Source organism: Crocuta crocuta, unplaced genomic scaffold (assembly GCF_008692635.1).
Source record: "Crocuta crocuta isolate KB4526 unplaced genomic scaffold, BGI_CrCroc_1.0 scaffold482, whole genome shotgun sequence".
Taxonomy (NCBI): domain Eukaryota; kingdom Metazoa; phylum Chordata; class Mammalia; order Carnivora; family Hyaenidae; genus Crocuta; species Crocuta crocuta.
Genome location: NW_027527459.1, coordinates 1,879,042 through 1,897,104, shown reverse-complemented (window position 1 = coordinate 1,897,104; position 18,063 = coordinate 1,879,042). Strand labels below are relative to the sequence as shown.

Sequence of the window (18,063 nt, the reverse complement as noted above, 5' to 3'; positions counted from 1 at the left end):
TTGCTCTTTCGCTGAAAGAATCCTGCTCAGCTTAGCTTTCCAGTTAGTTGGATTCTAATTAATTGCAGGATTACTGACTCTAGGTGAGATCCCCTAACAAGTCAGATAAATGCAGCCATGATAAGTCAAGCCATGATTCCTTCAAAATCTCCAGTAGCCAAGGGGAAATGAGGAAGACCCTACACATCCCTGTCTGTCCGGGGGTGTTGATAAAGGCACACAAGGGTAGTTAAGAAACTGATCTTAGTCCAGTGCAAGACTAGTCTGTGAACATGTTCTATCTGATACTCACAGGTGCTCAATCAAAGTTTGTGAAATGAATGAATTTAAGAACAAAACCCTCCATAGAGACAGGATTCAAGAGGCAACACCTTATAAAGACATCTACCTTGCCTTTGCATATTGCGAAGCTGCAGATGGTTTAGTGCTTTCTTTCAATTTGTCATTCTCTGTCTCATTAAGAAATAAATATAACTTTATCTTGTTTCTTATTCGAAGATAAACGTACAACCTGGATTGGGTTTAAAGTTCCAACCAGCCATTTCTACTGCATCCTGTGAGTCCATAATGGTATTTTTTCTGAGCATTGACAATGAGACAAAGAAAACGTAAGTTTAGGTTTAATATTATATTTGCCAAATAGAGATGTATATTGAGAAGCCAGAGAAGTGCATGAAATCATTATATTCATGACGTTGGCCTGACCTTGTTTATCTCCTTGTGCTCTCCCTGAATAATTAAAGCAAGCCAATGGGTTTCTTCTTTGCTCTCTTGAATCCACACTGCAGGGAACCAAGGAGAGAACATTTCCCTGAAAGGAAGACCTGGTTTCTACAAATTCTCCTGTGCTCAAGTGGGATTATAGTTTTTGAGCTTTAGAGCATGGCACAAAGCTGAATTTGACTGATTCTTAGGTGGCCTAACCTGAAGGGAGTTAGTGTTGTTTTAATTGCTGTGATTATGGGATGTTCTGCATGTTTTAGTCAGTATTTCAGGTTTTGGATTTATGCCTCATAAGAGGTCATGAGAAGTACACTTTGAACAGCAATTTAAAAAATTGAAAGTAGAGGGGCGCCTGGGTGGCTTTGTCGGTTAAGCGTCCGACNATAAAAAAAAAAAAAAAAAAAAACATTAAAAAAATTTTAAAAAAATAAAAAATTGAAAGTAGAAAATGTTTTCTAGTCTCCATACTTTACAAAGATTTCCTTGCTTGGTCAGCAAGGGTAAATGTTTGAGGTAATTATAGGCGAGTTGTACATGTTCTGTGGCTCTAGGGTTAGGGTATTTGTTTGGATAATAGACCAATCCCAAGCGCAAATAGCCTCAAAGGAAGAACAGCTGTGAGCTTGGGAGGAAGACAAGATCATGAGTGCCTGGCAAGAAAATCTTTTTCTGGTAGTCTTTAAAGAGTGACAGATTCCCTCCCAGAGGGATGCTGAATACTTCAAAACTGCATGCTCCAATCAGAGGAATAGTTTTAGGCGAGCAATTCTCAACCTCACCACAATTGGCATTTTGGGCTGGATAATCCGTTGTTGTGGGGTCTGTCCCATGCATAATAGGGTGTTTAGCAGCATCCCCAGCCTCCAACCCACTAGATGCCAGTAGCTCCCTCCCCCTGGTTGTGACAACCAAACACCTCTCCAGACAATGCCAAATGCCCCCTGTGGGCCAATTCATCCCCAATTGAGAAAGCCTCTTTGAGACTAATGGTGACACAAAATCTTTTGTCTCCTTGCCGTTCACTTTTTCTCAAACCCTCGTCAGATTCTAGCAGTTTCTTTTTTCCCTCCCCATCTTCCCTCTTTGTATTCCTTTCTTCTGAAGAATTTGTTGGTGGGTTTAGATCATTCTCCAGTTTAAAGCATAATTTGTGTTGGAAACCACTGCTATAAATTGAATGTTTAGATCTCCCCAAAGTGCATATATTGAAAACCTAATGCCTGAGATGATGTTATTAGGTGGGGCTTTGGGGAGTTGAGGAGGTCCTGAGGGTGGAGCTTTCATGAATGGGATTAGCACCTTTATGAAAGAGACCTCCGATTGCTCCCTAACCCCTTCCACCACATGAAGATACAGCAAGAGCCACTAGCTGCCCTGAGCAGACTGGGTAGCCATCTGCAACATGGAAGAAACCCTTCAGCAGAACCCTACCATGCTGGCACCCTGATCTTGGACTTCTAGCTTCCAGAACTGTGAGAAACCTATTTCTGTTGTTTATAAGCCAACCAGCTTCTGGTATTTTGTTATAGCAGCCCAAATGGAGTAAAACAACCACTAAACAATCCATTTAGCTCTAAGGTTTCCCCATCCCTGCCAATTGGTCTTCTTTTTCATATGGTGGCAACTCCTCATATAATTTTATTCCCAATTAACTTGTCAAATCTTGCATTTCTCAGTGAGAGTCATAAGCAAGTGGAATATATTTTGACACATCGAATGTATACCAGTTTGTATATATATATTTAATTGGTTTGTTTTCTAGGATTGCAAAAAGTTGAAAAAAGCAGTATATCACTGCTGACTCTTTGGATCAGATGTAGACAAGGGAGCCCGGAGTGACCTCCCAAGCAACTAGCAAATGATCTTCTACCCTTGCATTTATAGCCATTTCTTTCTTTCTTTCTCTTTCTTTCTTTCTTTCTTTCTTTCTTTCTTTCTTTCTTTCTTTCTTTCTTTCTTTCTTTCTTATCTATCTATCATTTTCCTTTCTGATTCTGTTCCTTTTTTTCCCTACACTCTTCATTTTCCTTATGTTCACTCTTTATTCTCTTTCTCCTGCATTTGCTTTAGATCTACACTACTCTTGGGCATTTTTTAGCTCTTCTGACATTGTTCTTTGCTGAAAAGATTACAAGGACACAGGAGCCTAAAATAAAGTGGCACGTTAGGGAAATCACACATGACAGGGTGGCCAGAGCTTAGAGGGCATTGGAGACAATAGCAGTAATGAGGTGGAGAGCTCGATATCGTGAAGGACCCTATGAAGTAGTATGCTTTCATTTCAAAAATAGGAAAAACACGGGACATCACAAAGAAGGATAACTACAAACCCCACTACCCAAAGAGAGTTACTGTTAAGATTTCTGTGTTTTCTTCTAGATCATATCTCTGTGGAATAGAGATTCATAGTGGGAATTGCCTTTGCTTTTGTGTGAATGGGACAGCAAACAGTTGTGGCTGTACTGTATATAGGAATTCTGGTTTCTTCCTCTCAACGTGGAAAATTGTTTTTTGCCTTAGAAATTATTTGGTTAATGAGAACAGAAATGCCTTAAAAGTAAGTCACATTAAAAGGAAGTTTTTAAAAAATGGTACGGGATAATTTCACTGGGAAAGAAAATGGCATTGAGTACAGCTTTGCCTAATGAAAGATGGGACTCTCTCCATTGTTCTTTTGCTTTCTGGAGCCATGTCATATCTTATCACTGTTTCTTTCTGCATGTATTTTCTCTTCTGAGGCTTCATTTTAGATGGAACTTGTTTATCTGCCCCACTGTCATGTAACTCCAGCTCTGGCTCAACATGACCTTGCGTTGTGGCTTCCCTAGATGACTGGGTTTCCATGTCTAGATTTCTGAGAGAGGGAGAGGGAGGGAGAGAGAATACGATTATCTCTGAGGTTGGCTATCCAATTCTGTTCCAATTAACTATGGCTGCAAGCAAAGCGGAGTGGGGTTGGGACAGACAAAGGTAAGGATGCTCTGTCCAGGCTCTGTGCTAAGAGTCAATGATCAGCATAAAATGCTCATGTAGTTTAAAATTCTTAATCTGAACTGATAATATTCCATGGAGTGAATGTATTATGCTCCTTCCATATTTGAGTCTACTCTTTTAGCCAAAGGATGAGTAAGGAAATTGAGGATCCTGGGTGGGAAGGTTTTAAGGGAGAAGACTAGAAGTATCAGACAGCACTTTCACTCACACTTCGATTTAGTCAAAACTCAGTCACATGACCTTACCTCATGGAAATGGTGACTGGCAAATGTAGTCTGTGTGCCCAGAAATGAGAACATGGATGTTGGGGAGGAGAAGACAGTTTCTGCCTTGGGCCACTTCTTTGATTTTGAGATTGATATTTCACAGGACAGCCATGCCTTTTGTCAGTTTGTCTCTCAGAGAAATGTTATACTGGACATAATGTTAAAGGACTGATTTGAGTGGAATTTCTTCATTTTTCTGAATTTAATCCAAGTTAGTTAACATATAGTGTAATAATGATTTCAGGAATAGAATTTAATGATTCATCACTGGCATATAACACCCAGCGCTCATCCCCACAAGTGCCCTCCTTAATGCCCATCACCCATTTAGCCCATTCCCCCACCCACCTCCCCTCCAGAAACCCTCAATTTGTTCTCTGTATTTAAGAGTCTCTTATGGTTTGTCTCCCTCTCTCTTTATCTTACTTTTGCTTCCCTTCCTTTATGTTCATCTGTTTTGTATCTTAAATTCCACATATGATTGAAATCATATGACATTTGTCTTTCTCTGACCGACTTATTCCACTTAGCAGAATACAGTCTAGTTCCATCCACGTTATTACAAATGGCAAGATTTCATTCTTTTTGATCACCAAGTAATATTCCACACGCACGCGCACACATACACACACACACACACATACACACACATATATATATACACATACCACATCTTCTTTATCTGGTCATCAGTCGATGTACATTTGAGCTCTTTCCATACTTTGCCTAGGGTCTGTAGCACTACTATGAACATTGGAATTCATGTGCCTCTTTGAAACAACACTCTTGTTTCCTTTAGATAATACTTACTAGGGCAATTCCTGGGTTGTAGAATAGTTCTATTTTTAGCTTTTTGAGGAAGCTCCATACTGTTTCCCAGAGTGCCTGCACCAGTTTGCATTCCCATCAGCAGTGCAAAAGAGTTCCCCTTTCTCCACATCCTCACCAGCATCTGCTGTTGCCTGAGTTGTTAATTCTAGTGAGTGGCATTTCTTATTTTATGGCATTATAAAGCATGTTTGCCTTTATTTTTTAAGTTTTTAGAATTTATTTATTTATTTTGGGAGGGGTTAGGGGCAAAAGGAGAGGGAGAGAGAGAATCCCAAGCACACGCTGAACCGTCAGCACAGAGCCCAACAAGAGGCTCAAACCCACAACCATGAGATCATGACCTGCGCTGAATTCAAGAGTTGGACGCTCATCTGACTGAGCCACCTAGGCGCCCCTCATTTTTGCCTTTAATGTACATGTATGATTAACACTTACAAATCAGTGGAAGCTAATATAAGGCAAATATTGATCAACACCCTTCAAAAGGTGCATCAGGATGATAACCTATATTTTCAATGTGAAGAGCTTAGTGGGAAATGCTTAGAATCTATCCTTACCATACTCCTTTGTAGTTATTTTGAAACTCTCGTTCTTTAAAATACGGTGTCCTTGCTAATATAGATTACAATTCAATTAAAACAAATCACACGGAAATGTATGCTGTGTCAACTGGCTCATAAAATAAATGATGAAGATACATATCTTTAGAAAATGAGGATTAATAAAAGGATAATCAAGGTTTATAATCCTCTCCCCAGTTCTCACTCCTCTACATACATACATACATACGTACGTACGTACATACATACATAAATAAGCAAGCAAGCCATGAGCCAGTGAAACCAATTCTAGGAAGCCAACAGGTTGCTCTGATAAGGAAAATGGGGAATGGACTTTCAGGTTTTGTAAAGAGAAATATAATTTCCTTTCTTTACAAAATCAAGACTTTTTAAAAAAAAATTCTAGAAAATTTGGGATCTGCTTAATTTTAAACATGTGCTCATAAATTTTGCCTAAGTTACCTGTTTATTTCCACTTAAAATGGTCCCTGTTGGGAGATTATCTATTGGAAACTCTGGAGTGGCATTCCACTATTCCTTCATGAAGATGATTTGTGTATAATCNTATACTTTAGGACCTAAAGCACTATTCAATATAAAGGAAATGAAAAATTGGTAAGCTTACTTATCTAGGTAAATAATCTTTATGCATTGGCCTGAGCCTTTTAATACAGGAACATTTACATTAACAGAAAATATTAAGTTGATATTTGCCCCTCAACTGGTATAGGAATTTTTAATATCATTTTTGAAAGAAATTTATTTTAATGTTTATTTTTGAGAAAGAGAGACAGCCAGCATGTATGAGCAGGGTAGGTAGGAGCAGAGGGAGGCAGACAGAGGATTCACAGTGGGCTCTGTGCTGACAGCAGGCAGCCCAGGGCACGGCCCGAATTCACAAACTGGGAGATCATGACCAGGGCTGAAGTCAGACACTTAAGCGATGGAGTCACCCAGATTCCCCTAAGAAATGTTTTTTTAAGTTTTAGTTATTTATTTTGAGAGAGGCAGAGATGGCACAAGCAGGGGAGGGGCAGAGGTAAAGCGAGAGAGGGAATCCCAAGCAGGCTCTCCACTGCCAGCGCAGAGCCAGATGTGGACCTTGAACCCAGGAAACCGCACGATCATGACCTGAGCTGAAACCAACAGTCAGACACTCGACCGACTGAGCCACCCAGGCGCCCCTAATGTCAATTTTTTACATTGAAGTTACATCTATGGAGCATGGATCTAACTTGGAAAATGAGAATGAGAGGGTGTCTTGAAAGGGCATTACTATAAAGCAGAGGATAATTGTTTATTTTAATTTATTTTGGGGTCTACTAAAGCAACTTGATCCAATATAGAATATGTGATAATTTCTTTCTCCAGCATTTATATATCTATGCCNCCAACTTATCTCTGAATTTCTTGTTATAGAAATGTTTAATTTATATAGGAAAGTCCGATACACTATTGCATAAAAGATGTTCTGATGTCTCCCATATTCTAGAGACAGAGACATGACAATTCACTGTGTATCTTCCCGGTATCAGTTTGTCATTTCTGTAATTTTAAGAGTTGAAGCAAATATTTCCATAAAAACATCTTCAGTGGAATACTAAACATACACATATTCACTTTGAGAGGAAAATGCCAGATGATCATGTGAATTAAGAAGATTTTATTACCTTAATGATTAACATTATCAGTGATATCATGAGTTACTATGTACACAGTGGTTAAGTAAATGGGTTTTATTGTTTGTTCATGAATTTAAAAATAGTTATGGAGCACCTATGGAGTTTGCTAGGCACCATTTCTAGATGCTTAGGGTACAGCAGTAAATAAGTCAGACATTCCTAAGCTCATGTAGCTAATGTCTAGTAATCAACAAAACTGAAATAGATTCCCAGCTCTGTCACTTATCAGTTGGGTGACCTTGGAAAATTTATTTAACTTTAATAGCGATTCTCAGCCTCCTAAACTATGAAATATGGATAATACCGTCTTCCTTTATAGGGTTATTGTGAGGATTCAGTGAGAAAGAAGCACCAAGTACTTTAGCAGAGTGCCTAGCACACAGATGTTGTTACTGTTGCCATTATTATTAGCAACAATTGTTCATAATTATTAATAGTTTTCTATTACCAATACTTCTTTCCTTACCCAAGTGTCTTACAAAAAGAGATGAAATAGGAAGCAACTATTTCTATGACTTGTTTCTTTTAGATTATGTGAAAACAAAATGAAAACTTATAGTTGTCCTTTTACAGTCAATAAACCAAGAGCTATTTGCTCACAAGTGAAACTTATTTTAGAGTTCCCAAGCCTCATTCATTCCACACAATGAATCAAGAGCCTTTTAGAAGAAGCAAAGGCATCATACAAATCCATATATATTCATTGAGTACCTCTGAAGTATGAGACAACATACCTAGAAATTAAGACTTGGTCCCTGCTCTCAAGGAATATACAATATAGGTAGGGCAGATATTCTAATTAAAAGAAGAGAGGGAATAATAGCCACAAAAAGAGTTTAAAAGAGCTCTCCCATTAGCTACTAACTACCCCACTTAAAAAATTACAGTACCAATCTAGACCATAGAGTATTGCATTCAAGGATAAATTGTAGAACTAATGCTGAAGCCCAGAAAAATTAAGGCTTAGATAGGTATCCTGAAACTCTTTAAAAAGAAAAAAAAAACACTTAAAATTATGAACAGCATGGAGAGAGGATAGATTTTTTTTTTATAAACAGTATGTAATATTTGGAGGGGGATGTATGGGCAGGGGTGGCTTGAAATTTGGAAGAAAGAAACCCTGAGCAAACAAAATGAAATCTTTTTTTATATAGCTGTTAGTAGAGAAATACAATTTGTTACCCCAGGAGGTTGTTCTAGCTGGTAATTCCACTGAGGTTCAAGAAGTATGAGGAATGGGCTACTAAAGAAAAGCTAGATATGTTGAGGTTGATAATCTTGACTGGTAATCACACTTTTCTGCAGAATAGCACTGGGTATTCTTGTCAGAGAGGAAAATGGGACTGTGACCCAGCATGGCATTTAAAAAAATTATAATGTTTTTAGAGACATAAGAATAAATATGTGTGAATAGCCATTTCTCCAATGATGATATAAAAATGGTCATTAAGCCTGTGAAAAGATACTCAGCATCACCAGTCATCAGAGGAATGCAAATCAAAACTACAATGAGATATCACCTCACACCCATTAGGGGCTGCCATCAAAAAAATAGAAAATGACAGGTGTTATCAAAGATGTAGAGAAAATGGAGCTCCTGTGTGCCATTGGTGAGGTTGTAAAATGGTGCAGCTGCCATGGAAAATGACATGGAGGTCCCTCAAAAATTAAAATTAAAAATTAATTAGAGAAATTAAAAAGAGAAGTATTGTATGATCCAACAATTCCAGTTTAGCAGTATATATTCAAAAGAATTGAAAACAGGATCACAAAGAAATATTTGCACATCCATATTCATAGCAGCATTATCCACAATAGCCAAGAAGTGGAGCAACCCACATGTCCACGGACAGATGAATGGATAAAGAAAATGTGGTACTGTATTTACATATGATAGAATCTTATTCAGCCTTGAAAAGGAAGGAAACTGTGTCCTATGCTACATGTGAGGTACCTTTAAGACATGATGCTAAGTGAAATAAACCAGTCACAAAAAGACAAATACTGTATGATTCCACTTACATGAGGCATCTAAACTAGTCAAATGCATAAAAAGAGAAAGCAAAGTGGTTTCCATGGGCTGAGGGAAAGGGAAAAAGGAGTTTGTTTAATGGGTATAGAGTTTCATATTTGCAAGATGAAAAATTTCTGGAGATCCGTTTCACAACAATAAATACTATTGAACTATACCCTTAAAAATAGTTAGGATGGGGACACCTGGCTGGCTCAGTCAGTAGAACATGCAACTCTTCATCTCAGGGTTGTGAGTTCAAGCCCCACGTTGGGCATGGAGCCCACTTAAAATTAAAAATAAATACGATGGCAGAGTGGCTAAAATGAACAAATCAGGAGACTGTAGATGCTGGCGAGGATGTGGAGAAACGGGCACCCTCCTGCACCGTTGGTGGGAATGTAAACTGGTACAGCCGCTCTCGAAAGCAGTGTGGAGGTTCCTCAAAACAAATTAACACTAGAACTCCCCTATGACCCAGCAGTAACACTGCTAGGAATTTACCCAAGGGATACAGGAGTGCTGATGCCTAGGGGCACATGTACCACATTGTTCATAGCACCACTTTCAACAATAGCCAAATCATGGAGAGAGACTAAATGTCCATCAACGGACGAATAGATCAAGAAGATGTGGTTTATATATACAATGGAATACTATGTGGCAATGAGAAAGAATGAAATCAAATGTCATTTGTAGCAACATGGATGGAACGGGTCGGTGTTATGCTAAGTGAAATAAGTCAGGCAGAGAAGGACAGATGCCTTATGTTTTCACTCATATGTGGAACAGGAGAAACTTAGAGGACCATCGGGAAGGAGAAGGGGAAAAAAACAGTTAAGGAGAGGGAGGGAGGCAAACCATAAGAGACTCTTAAATACTGAGAACAAACTGAGGATGGGTGGGGGTGGGGGAGAGGAAAAGGGGTGATGGGCATGAAGGAGGGCACTTGTTGGGATGAGCACTGGGTGTTATATGGAAACCAACTTGACAATAAACTATAAAAGAAAAAAAAATTTGATTATCAGGCAAAAATAAATAAATAAGATGGTAAATTTTATATTTTGTGGTTTTTAACCACAATAAATATGGATTTAATAATTTTTTTCAAAAAAGAATAAATGCCTAAATTCCACCATTCTATCTGAATGTAATTTGGCCATAATAACTTGACTCAAGGTTTTTTCATTGCAATCTTCTTTTTTATTTTATTTTTTAAAATCAACCTCAGCTGTGAGCTGAAAATAAGTTGAATTCCTTCTTCTGGGTATAAAAATGAGTCAAATGCTTATAGCTAAGGGAATACAGGTTTAGCTATTTGTCTCATAAGCATGTTTACAAGAGTAAGAGAAAAAATTTCATTGGTTATTTATGCATCTGTTGTTAGAAAGCTGTAGATTTCTGTCTATTTCCTATAGAATTTTAAGTGCCACATTAAATCACATTATTTAGTGCTAACAGNCAGGAGCATTTATTATATTCCCACTTACCACCACTGGGTCTCATCAGTCTCAAAGATATTTTTTTTCCAATTTCCTTATATGCCCATTTCCTTTTGGCAATATCTTGCTTTTCCTTTTTAAATTTGAACTTGAATATTAAAACAGATGCAAAGGAGAGTACTACTTACACATAAACTCTTGAACCGCATTTTTCTCATTTGCTCTGTGCAAAAAAAACCCAATTGTATGAAATTGATAGCAACATTTTAGTATATCCTCAGGTCCCCAGGGAAAAGCAATGTGCTTAGACAGATGATCTGATTTTATGAGCACATAGCTGAAGTCTAGCACTACGCATTTGTCTTTATGCTCCTACTTTTTTCAGGGACTATGAAAACACATTTAGGCAGTAGTTTCACTTTCCAACAATGGACTGCAAAGCCTAGGACAATGCATAGCATTTGCAGTGCTGTTTTTCATGATGCACATCAAAGTATAGATTCCTTGAGCAGGGACTCTTAATCTCAGCTTGTTAATAAGAAAACAGGAACCTTAGTATATGAACTCATTTTATTATCTCCCCTCACCGAGGACTGTGATTTGGATTCCACTCAAATACGAATTAGTGTAAATGTTGCTCTGCTGTGACTGCCGAATTTATTCATTATGCTGTAATATTTTACTTATGAAACTGCATTTGGAAATCCTTTGGTGTATGTCACGATGAAATTACAGTGCTCAGGGATATTGATTATTGCTTGTAATTGCCATCATAATAGCCAACAATTCTCAGTCTTTCTTTGTCTTTCTTCTCCCTCTTAATGATATACCAAACCAAATCAATATCTAACATATGGGGCCACTTACATTGTCTCTAAAATCCAATTGTTCTCCTTCATAAATATGCAAAGGATCAAAGATTTTATCTCCAATCCCTGGGAAAAAAGCACCCCATACTGCTGGGTTTCCCTTTTGTCCCATAGGAACCCATCAGAGTGTTGCTCTACAGGACTGGTTATACCCAAGTGACATTTTGTCACTTCCAGAGTAACCACCAGGTCGTGGTGAAGAGATGGGAAGATACTCCACTGTGCTGCCTCTAAAGCACTATGCTTCCTGCTCCCTAGTAAGCTAGATAGCCAAAGGGGAAAACATAGGCTGCAGAGCACTAACCAGGCATTAAAGAAGAAATTCACCTCCTTGTAAATGGAGGAGTCCATTTCAGGGATTAAAGAGGAAGTACAGTTAAATGGAAGGAGCATAATGCTGTAAGTTACTTTTTTAATATATATTTATTATTTCTACTGTATACTATTCATTCTGGGGATACATTAGGTGTCTTGAGAAGGAACAATAACTCCTTTATGTGCTTAACAACTAAAGGGTAGCTTCTTTGTAATGCTTCCCTTTCATTCAGAATAGTTAAGATGGTCTTTAAAATTTACTGCAAGAACATGTGACATAAAGAAAAATAGACATGTATCACATAGTACTGTTGGAGCAGATTGTATTTGTTTAGCCTGGATCAGTTAACCTAGATTAGAACCTGGTAGTAATCCGGTGAAGACTGGTTGGCAGGTAGAATAGGGAAATGGAAATAGTACTCTCTTTCGAAAGTTCTCAATTCCAAGCTCATTTCATGCCATTAACTACATATGTTACTTTTAGGTAGTACATTTCATTTTCTGGGACTCAGTTTTGCTAACTGCAAAATCAGGGTGTTGGGCTTTTAGAAGATTACTGAGATTCCTCCCGTCTCTGTGATTCTGTAGCCAGCATTTTCATGCTTGTCATCGGTCCCAAGAGAAACTGGGTCCAAACAGGTGTGGGTTCTTATCTTACTGAGTCCACTAATTGCATAACCCTAGTATAGTGTACTGTCATGTTGTGGTTAAGAGCAATGGTTCTGGGGCCAGTCTGCTTATGTTTGAGACTCGGCTTCACCAATTACTGGCTATAGTACCATGGACAGCTTAACCTCTCTGTGCCTTGGTCTTCTCATCTATAAATGGAGACATTTCCTTTAATGGGGTTGTTGGGAAGAGTAAATGATATAATACTTTATAAATTATTTAGAACAATGCCTGGCACAAGTAAGCACTTAATGAATGTTACCTCTTATTATCATTACTATGATAACTACTGTTAACACCACCATTTTATTCCTACTAAACCTCTTTTGACCTCTGTTTCATCATCTGTAAGATTAGAATAATAGTATCATCCTCATACACATATGAGAATCAAAAAATTGCACATAAGATGCCTTGGTGTCTAGCCTTTCTAGGTGCTCAGCAAATCATGCTTCTATAAATAGAACCAGCTATGTGTGTGTTTGGTGTTAAGCAGTGCATNATTCCCAGAGGTAACACAAGTTGCTATTTTATCCATGAACATAGATTTTTTTTATTTTAAAAAATTTTATCTTGTTGCCCATACTTTTGTGAAGCTACCTTTCTTCACTTGGTGATATATGTAAACACCTTTCCTAGTAAATATTCTTTTACAGCACAATTTGTGATGGTTGTATAGTATTCTACTTATGTTTTTGTAAAATAATTTACTTAAGCAAATACCAATTATTGAGCACTTAGGTGTTTATTTTGTACTATTACAGATAACACTGCAATGAACAACTTGTTATACAAATTGTCAGACACATCATTTCCTAAAGCTACATTCCTTTAGGCATAATTACTTGGCAAAGGATATGCATATTTAAAGTCTTCGGATACATAATGCCAAACCGCCCTCCAGAAAGGCTTGTGAAAGTGTTCTAGTCTCAGCAACCCTGCCCTTTAAATAACCTTTACCCTCATGATACTAAAGCAAAATTCTCTAACGTGGAGATATTTCATTAACTGGCATGTTAGGTAGTTGTTTTCTCCTTTAAACAGAAATGCTTTTCTCCTTTAAGCATATATGCTTTTCTTCTTTAAAAGTGGAAGTTGGAAAGCAGTCTTAATATAGGCTTAATGATTTGTACATCTGGTCATATGTGACAAGATGATGTTGGCTCTTTACTTTGCGGAGGGGTTTTGTGTTGTAGTACAGTAAAATGTAGCACCGTAATGTGTTCCTATTCTGGTTCTGTCATTCACTTATGAGGCGAATTTAGGTAAGTATTATTTTTTAATTTTAAGTTTATTTATTTTTGAGAGAAATATAGAGACAGCGAGCAGGGGCAGGGCAGAGAAAGAGGGAGATAGAGAGTCCCAGGCAGGCTCCACTCTGTCAGCACGGAGCCCTGTGCCAGGCTCGAACTCATGGACCATGAGACCATGACCTGAGCCGAAATCCAGTCTGCGCCTTAATTGACTGAGCCATCCAGGCCCCCCCAGGCATGTTTTTAAAACCCCTTTAGGCCTCCGTGCCCTTAAATGTGCAATGAGGATAATAATGCAGCCTATTTCATATGAGTGAAGACTATCTGAGCGAAGCATTTAGCACAATGCATGGCACACAGCACTCTATAAGTGTAAAGTATATGCACAAAAACATACTTCCATGTATTTGTTTTTGGCAAGTCCTTCCTTGTCAATAAACCACTACTGTTTATGAAATATCTATATTACAATAGTCATGAGCAGTCAATAATCATCCTCTAGTAATTCAGACATGACAGCAGCACGAAGTTCTGGAACAGGCAAAAGTAATGCATGGTAGAAAAAATGCTAAGTAGTGGTTGTCTGGGGAAGTGGGGATAAGGTTTTACTTAGAAAGGCGAAGGAAAGATCCTGGGGTGATGGGAATGTTCTGTATCTTGATAAGGGTTTATGTTGCAAAGGAGATTGCATTTGTCAAATTTCAGCAAATGCACACTTAAAATTTGTGCATTTCATCATGTATCATTTTTATTGAAATATATTTACATACAACATTGTGTAAGTTTAAGGTGTACAGCCTGTTGATTTGATCCATTTATATATTGTAATATGATTGCCATTGTGACATTAGTTCACACCTTTATGACGTCACATCATTATCATTTCTTTTCTGTGGTAGGGATGATTAAGATCTCTATTAGCAAGGTTGATGATTCTAATACAATAGTATCATCTGTATTGACTCTACTATACATTAGCTCTTCAGAACTCCTATATCTACTAGTTGCAATTTTATGCTCTTAAACATCTCACCTGTTCTCTGACCTCTCAGGCCCCGGTGACCACCATTCTGTTCTGTTTTTATGAGTTTGTGGATGGACCTTGAGGGCATTATGCTAAATGAGATAAGTCAGACAGAAAAAGAAAATATGGTATGATACCACTTATATGTGGAATATAAAAGAGTTCAACTCATCATGTATAAATTTTACATTTAAAAATCTGCAAAAAATATTGAACTCTCTCTATATATATGAAGGGAAGTATATTCATGTATGAAATTTACTTTGAAATGCTTAAAAACCAAGATGGGCTAGACAGGAATGGGGAGATGGGGAAATACGTGGTGAAGTTAGTATAGTCGTATGTCTATTGTAGAATCTAGTTGGTGAGTATATGAGTGTTTACATAAAATTTTTTCAACTTGGCTGTATGTTTGACAACTGTTATAATAGAATATTGCTTGAAAATAGGTGTACGAAAGCTAATCTCTGAATAAAATACTGGTTTCTAAGACATTCAGATTTCAAAAATGCCTGATGATACTTCTCAGTTCTGTTTTTGAATCAACTCTTGAGTATCATAGTTAATGAAAAGGAGCAATATAGCAAATAACGTCAAGTGTGGAATGTTAACACTCAAGAGTAAGAGAAATTCACCAGCCAGCAAGTCAGGGAACAGAAGACCTATTTCTGCCTCCTAAAGGTCCAAGTGGAGAAAGTGAAAGGAGACCATCAAAGGCAATTTGGAGTTAACTCCTAGGTATATGACAATTTCGTGGGGACTCTGCTGGTTCTCCTGAGCTTTGTCAATGCATGATTGAAATTAGTTCACTTTGTGTCTTTCTAACAACTGGCTTTGGTTTTTATAGCGCAAGCTTCTTGTTTTCTTTTTGCAGGCATTTTCTGTTCAAGCATGGATCTGGTTCCTCAGCCCTCTTCAGCGCAGCCAGTCAAAACTACCCTCTGACATCCAATACTGTGTACTCACCCCCTCCCAGGCCACTTCCTCGAAGCACCTTTTCCAGACCTGCCTTTACCTTTAACAAACCTTACAGGTGCTGCAACTGGAAGTGCACGGCCTTGAGCGCCACTGCAATCACAGTGACTTTGGCCTTGTTACTCGCCTATGTGATTGGTAAGCCTTTTTTTCCATGCCTCTTTTCTTCTTAATCAAAGTCTTGTTTGCTTGTGGTGGAGGTGAGGGAGGAGGTTCTCTCTCAACTCTGGGACCTAAAATTTGAACCAAGGCTTAGTATTCAAAATAACAAATGGATTTCTAATGAGGTTGGTTTTTTTTTTTTTTTCACTTCCTAAACTTAAATACTGCTGAGGAGAGTAAGGAATGCTTCTTGAGAAGAAATATTTATACTATGAATGCAGTCTTATTGATTGCAATTACTGTAGTTAACCATTTTCCCTTCAATTAAAAGGTTGTTATGGTTTTCTCATTAGAAGTCATAAGTACCAATCTACAATAGCTTCTTAAATTATAGTTAAACAATAAAACTGCTACCAGATTTTCAGGTAGCAATTTCATTAAAGTAGTAGTTATTTGGAAGCTATCACAAAATCCAGCACATAATTTTTTCCCAAGAATTCAGTTTTACACTGGGATTTAAAAAATGTATTCTTCTTTTCACAAGGTAGATAGGTTGCAGAATTGTATGGATGCTGTGTTTGGGGAGGTAAAGGAGAAAACAGTCATGAGGCACTCTTTCCGCATTTAAGAAAAATATTGTTCAGGGACTCACCCTGATTAAAGTTACCCTCACTTGATAGCAAATTGTATTGATTTTTCTGGATGGCATTTTATTTTGACTGAACATTAATTTCCTTGCTCGAGTGGTTCTGCAGTCTAAAATGTAAATTAACTTAAGAAACATGTACTTTGTGGAAGCCCTATTCCTAGAATGAATAGAATATCATGGTGGGAAAAAATTCTATCCAGGTATGGCGCTAGTCTTTTCAGGTTTAACCCGGTTTCCTAATGGAAGCTGAATTACCCATGAAGGTACAATGACTATGATTCTGCAAAGTAGATTAAAATAGCTTTAGACTTTCTTAAAATTATAAATAATAAGGGGNAGAAAGTTCACAGAACTGGTTTTATAGGAGTCACAGAACAGAGGATGTTAAGTAAATAGATTTATTTTGTAGGGAAGTCACTGATAATGTCAACAGGATAGGAACGTGGCCTATATTGATGTTCATGATTATCTCTTTTATGTTTTTATCGTACAATCTGAATATATTTGAACAGTGCTTCTATTGAATGTGGATAATATTACCTATAATATCAAAAATGTGTCTTTTATCTCAGACATTTTAGTATGACCCAACATGTATATTTATTTGCTTTTTAATAACCTGTAATGAGGAATAATGCTGAAGGAATGAAGCTAGGGGATGAAAAAGTAATGTAATACAAGCATGATTTTAATATGAAATCATTCAAAACAAGGAGTAATTTGAGAAGCCTAAATACATTAGAGGCCTTTTTAAATGTTCTTGTTCAATTATGAGACAGACTCTTATGGATTATCTTCTATTAATGTTTACTATAGAGAGATAATTTTTTAGATCTAAGATTTAACCCTGGTGTAAACAAATCCAGATAATAGCAAACTCCTTAATAATAGGTTTATATGGTGTTCAAACCTATGTTTCCATTTAAATTTATTATGATAGCCACTCTTGTATCAAAAGTTGTATTATATACTCTGAGACTTGTTTAATTAGCTTATATATTTGTTCATTTCATAAATGAAAATAGAAAACTTCAGACATTTCTGAAACCTTTTAGGGCCTCCATTTCCTCATCTGATAAATGGGCCTAAAATAGTACCCATAGCATAGAGTTGTTACAAGAATTAAGTGACTTAATATAATAGAAGAAGTTGGAATAGTACCCAAAACATAGTATGTATACTATAAATGTTAAATACTACTATTATTGTTGTTATCATCATTCTCTTTATAAGTGTTATTTGCTATTTTTTAAAGTTTTTATTTAATTATTTTGAGAGAGAGAGGCTATCCCAAGCAGACTGCGCACAGTCAGCACAGAGCCTGATGTGGGGCTTGATCTCACAAAGTGTGAGATCGTGACCTGAGCTGAAACCAAGAGTTGGACACTTAACCAACTGAGCCACCCAGGTGCCCCTATTAAAATTCGGTGGTTCCTAGAGGTAACCATTTTGTTCGTGGCTATATCCCAGCATCAAGATCAGTGCCTGGTACAAAGGAATCCTATCAATAAAATTGGGCGACAAAAATGACTAATGCTAAGCATTTTACTTGTATTAGCCCATGTAATTCTCAAAACAATCCTTAAGGGCATGTCTCAGTATTGTATATAGTTTAGAAGTGAGCAAACTAAGGCACAGCAAGCATAAGAGGTCGCATAGAGGTCATATTGAGATTAAGAGGTCACGTCGCGAGAAAGT

General features: G+C 37.4%; 1 protein-coding gene across 1 annotated transcript in view; it reads left to right on the top strand.

The window, feature by feature from the left end:
- The window catches only part of TENM1 (teneurin transmembrane protein 1), a 556,664-nt gene that overhangs the window by 222,930 nt on the left and 315,671 nt on the right, over nt 1-18,063 (top strand). The window contains exon 5 of the mRNA XM_077763513.1: nt 15,514-15,752. Coding sequence (XP_077619639.1) covers nt 15,514-15,752 — 239 coding nt within the window. The remainder of the gene's footprint in view (nt 1-15,513; nt 15,753-18,063) is intronic.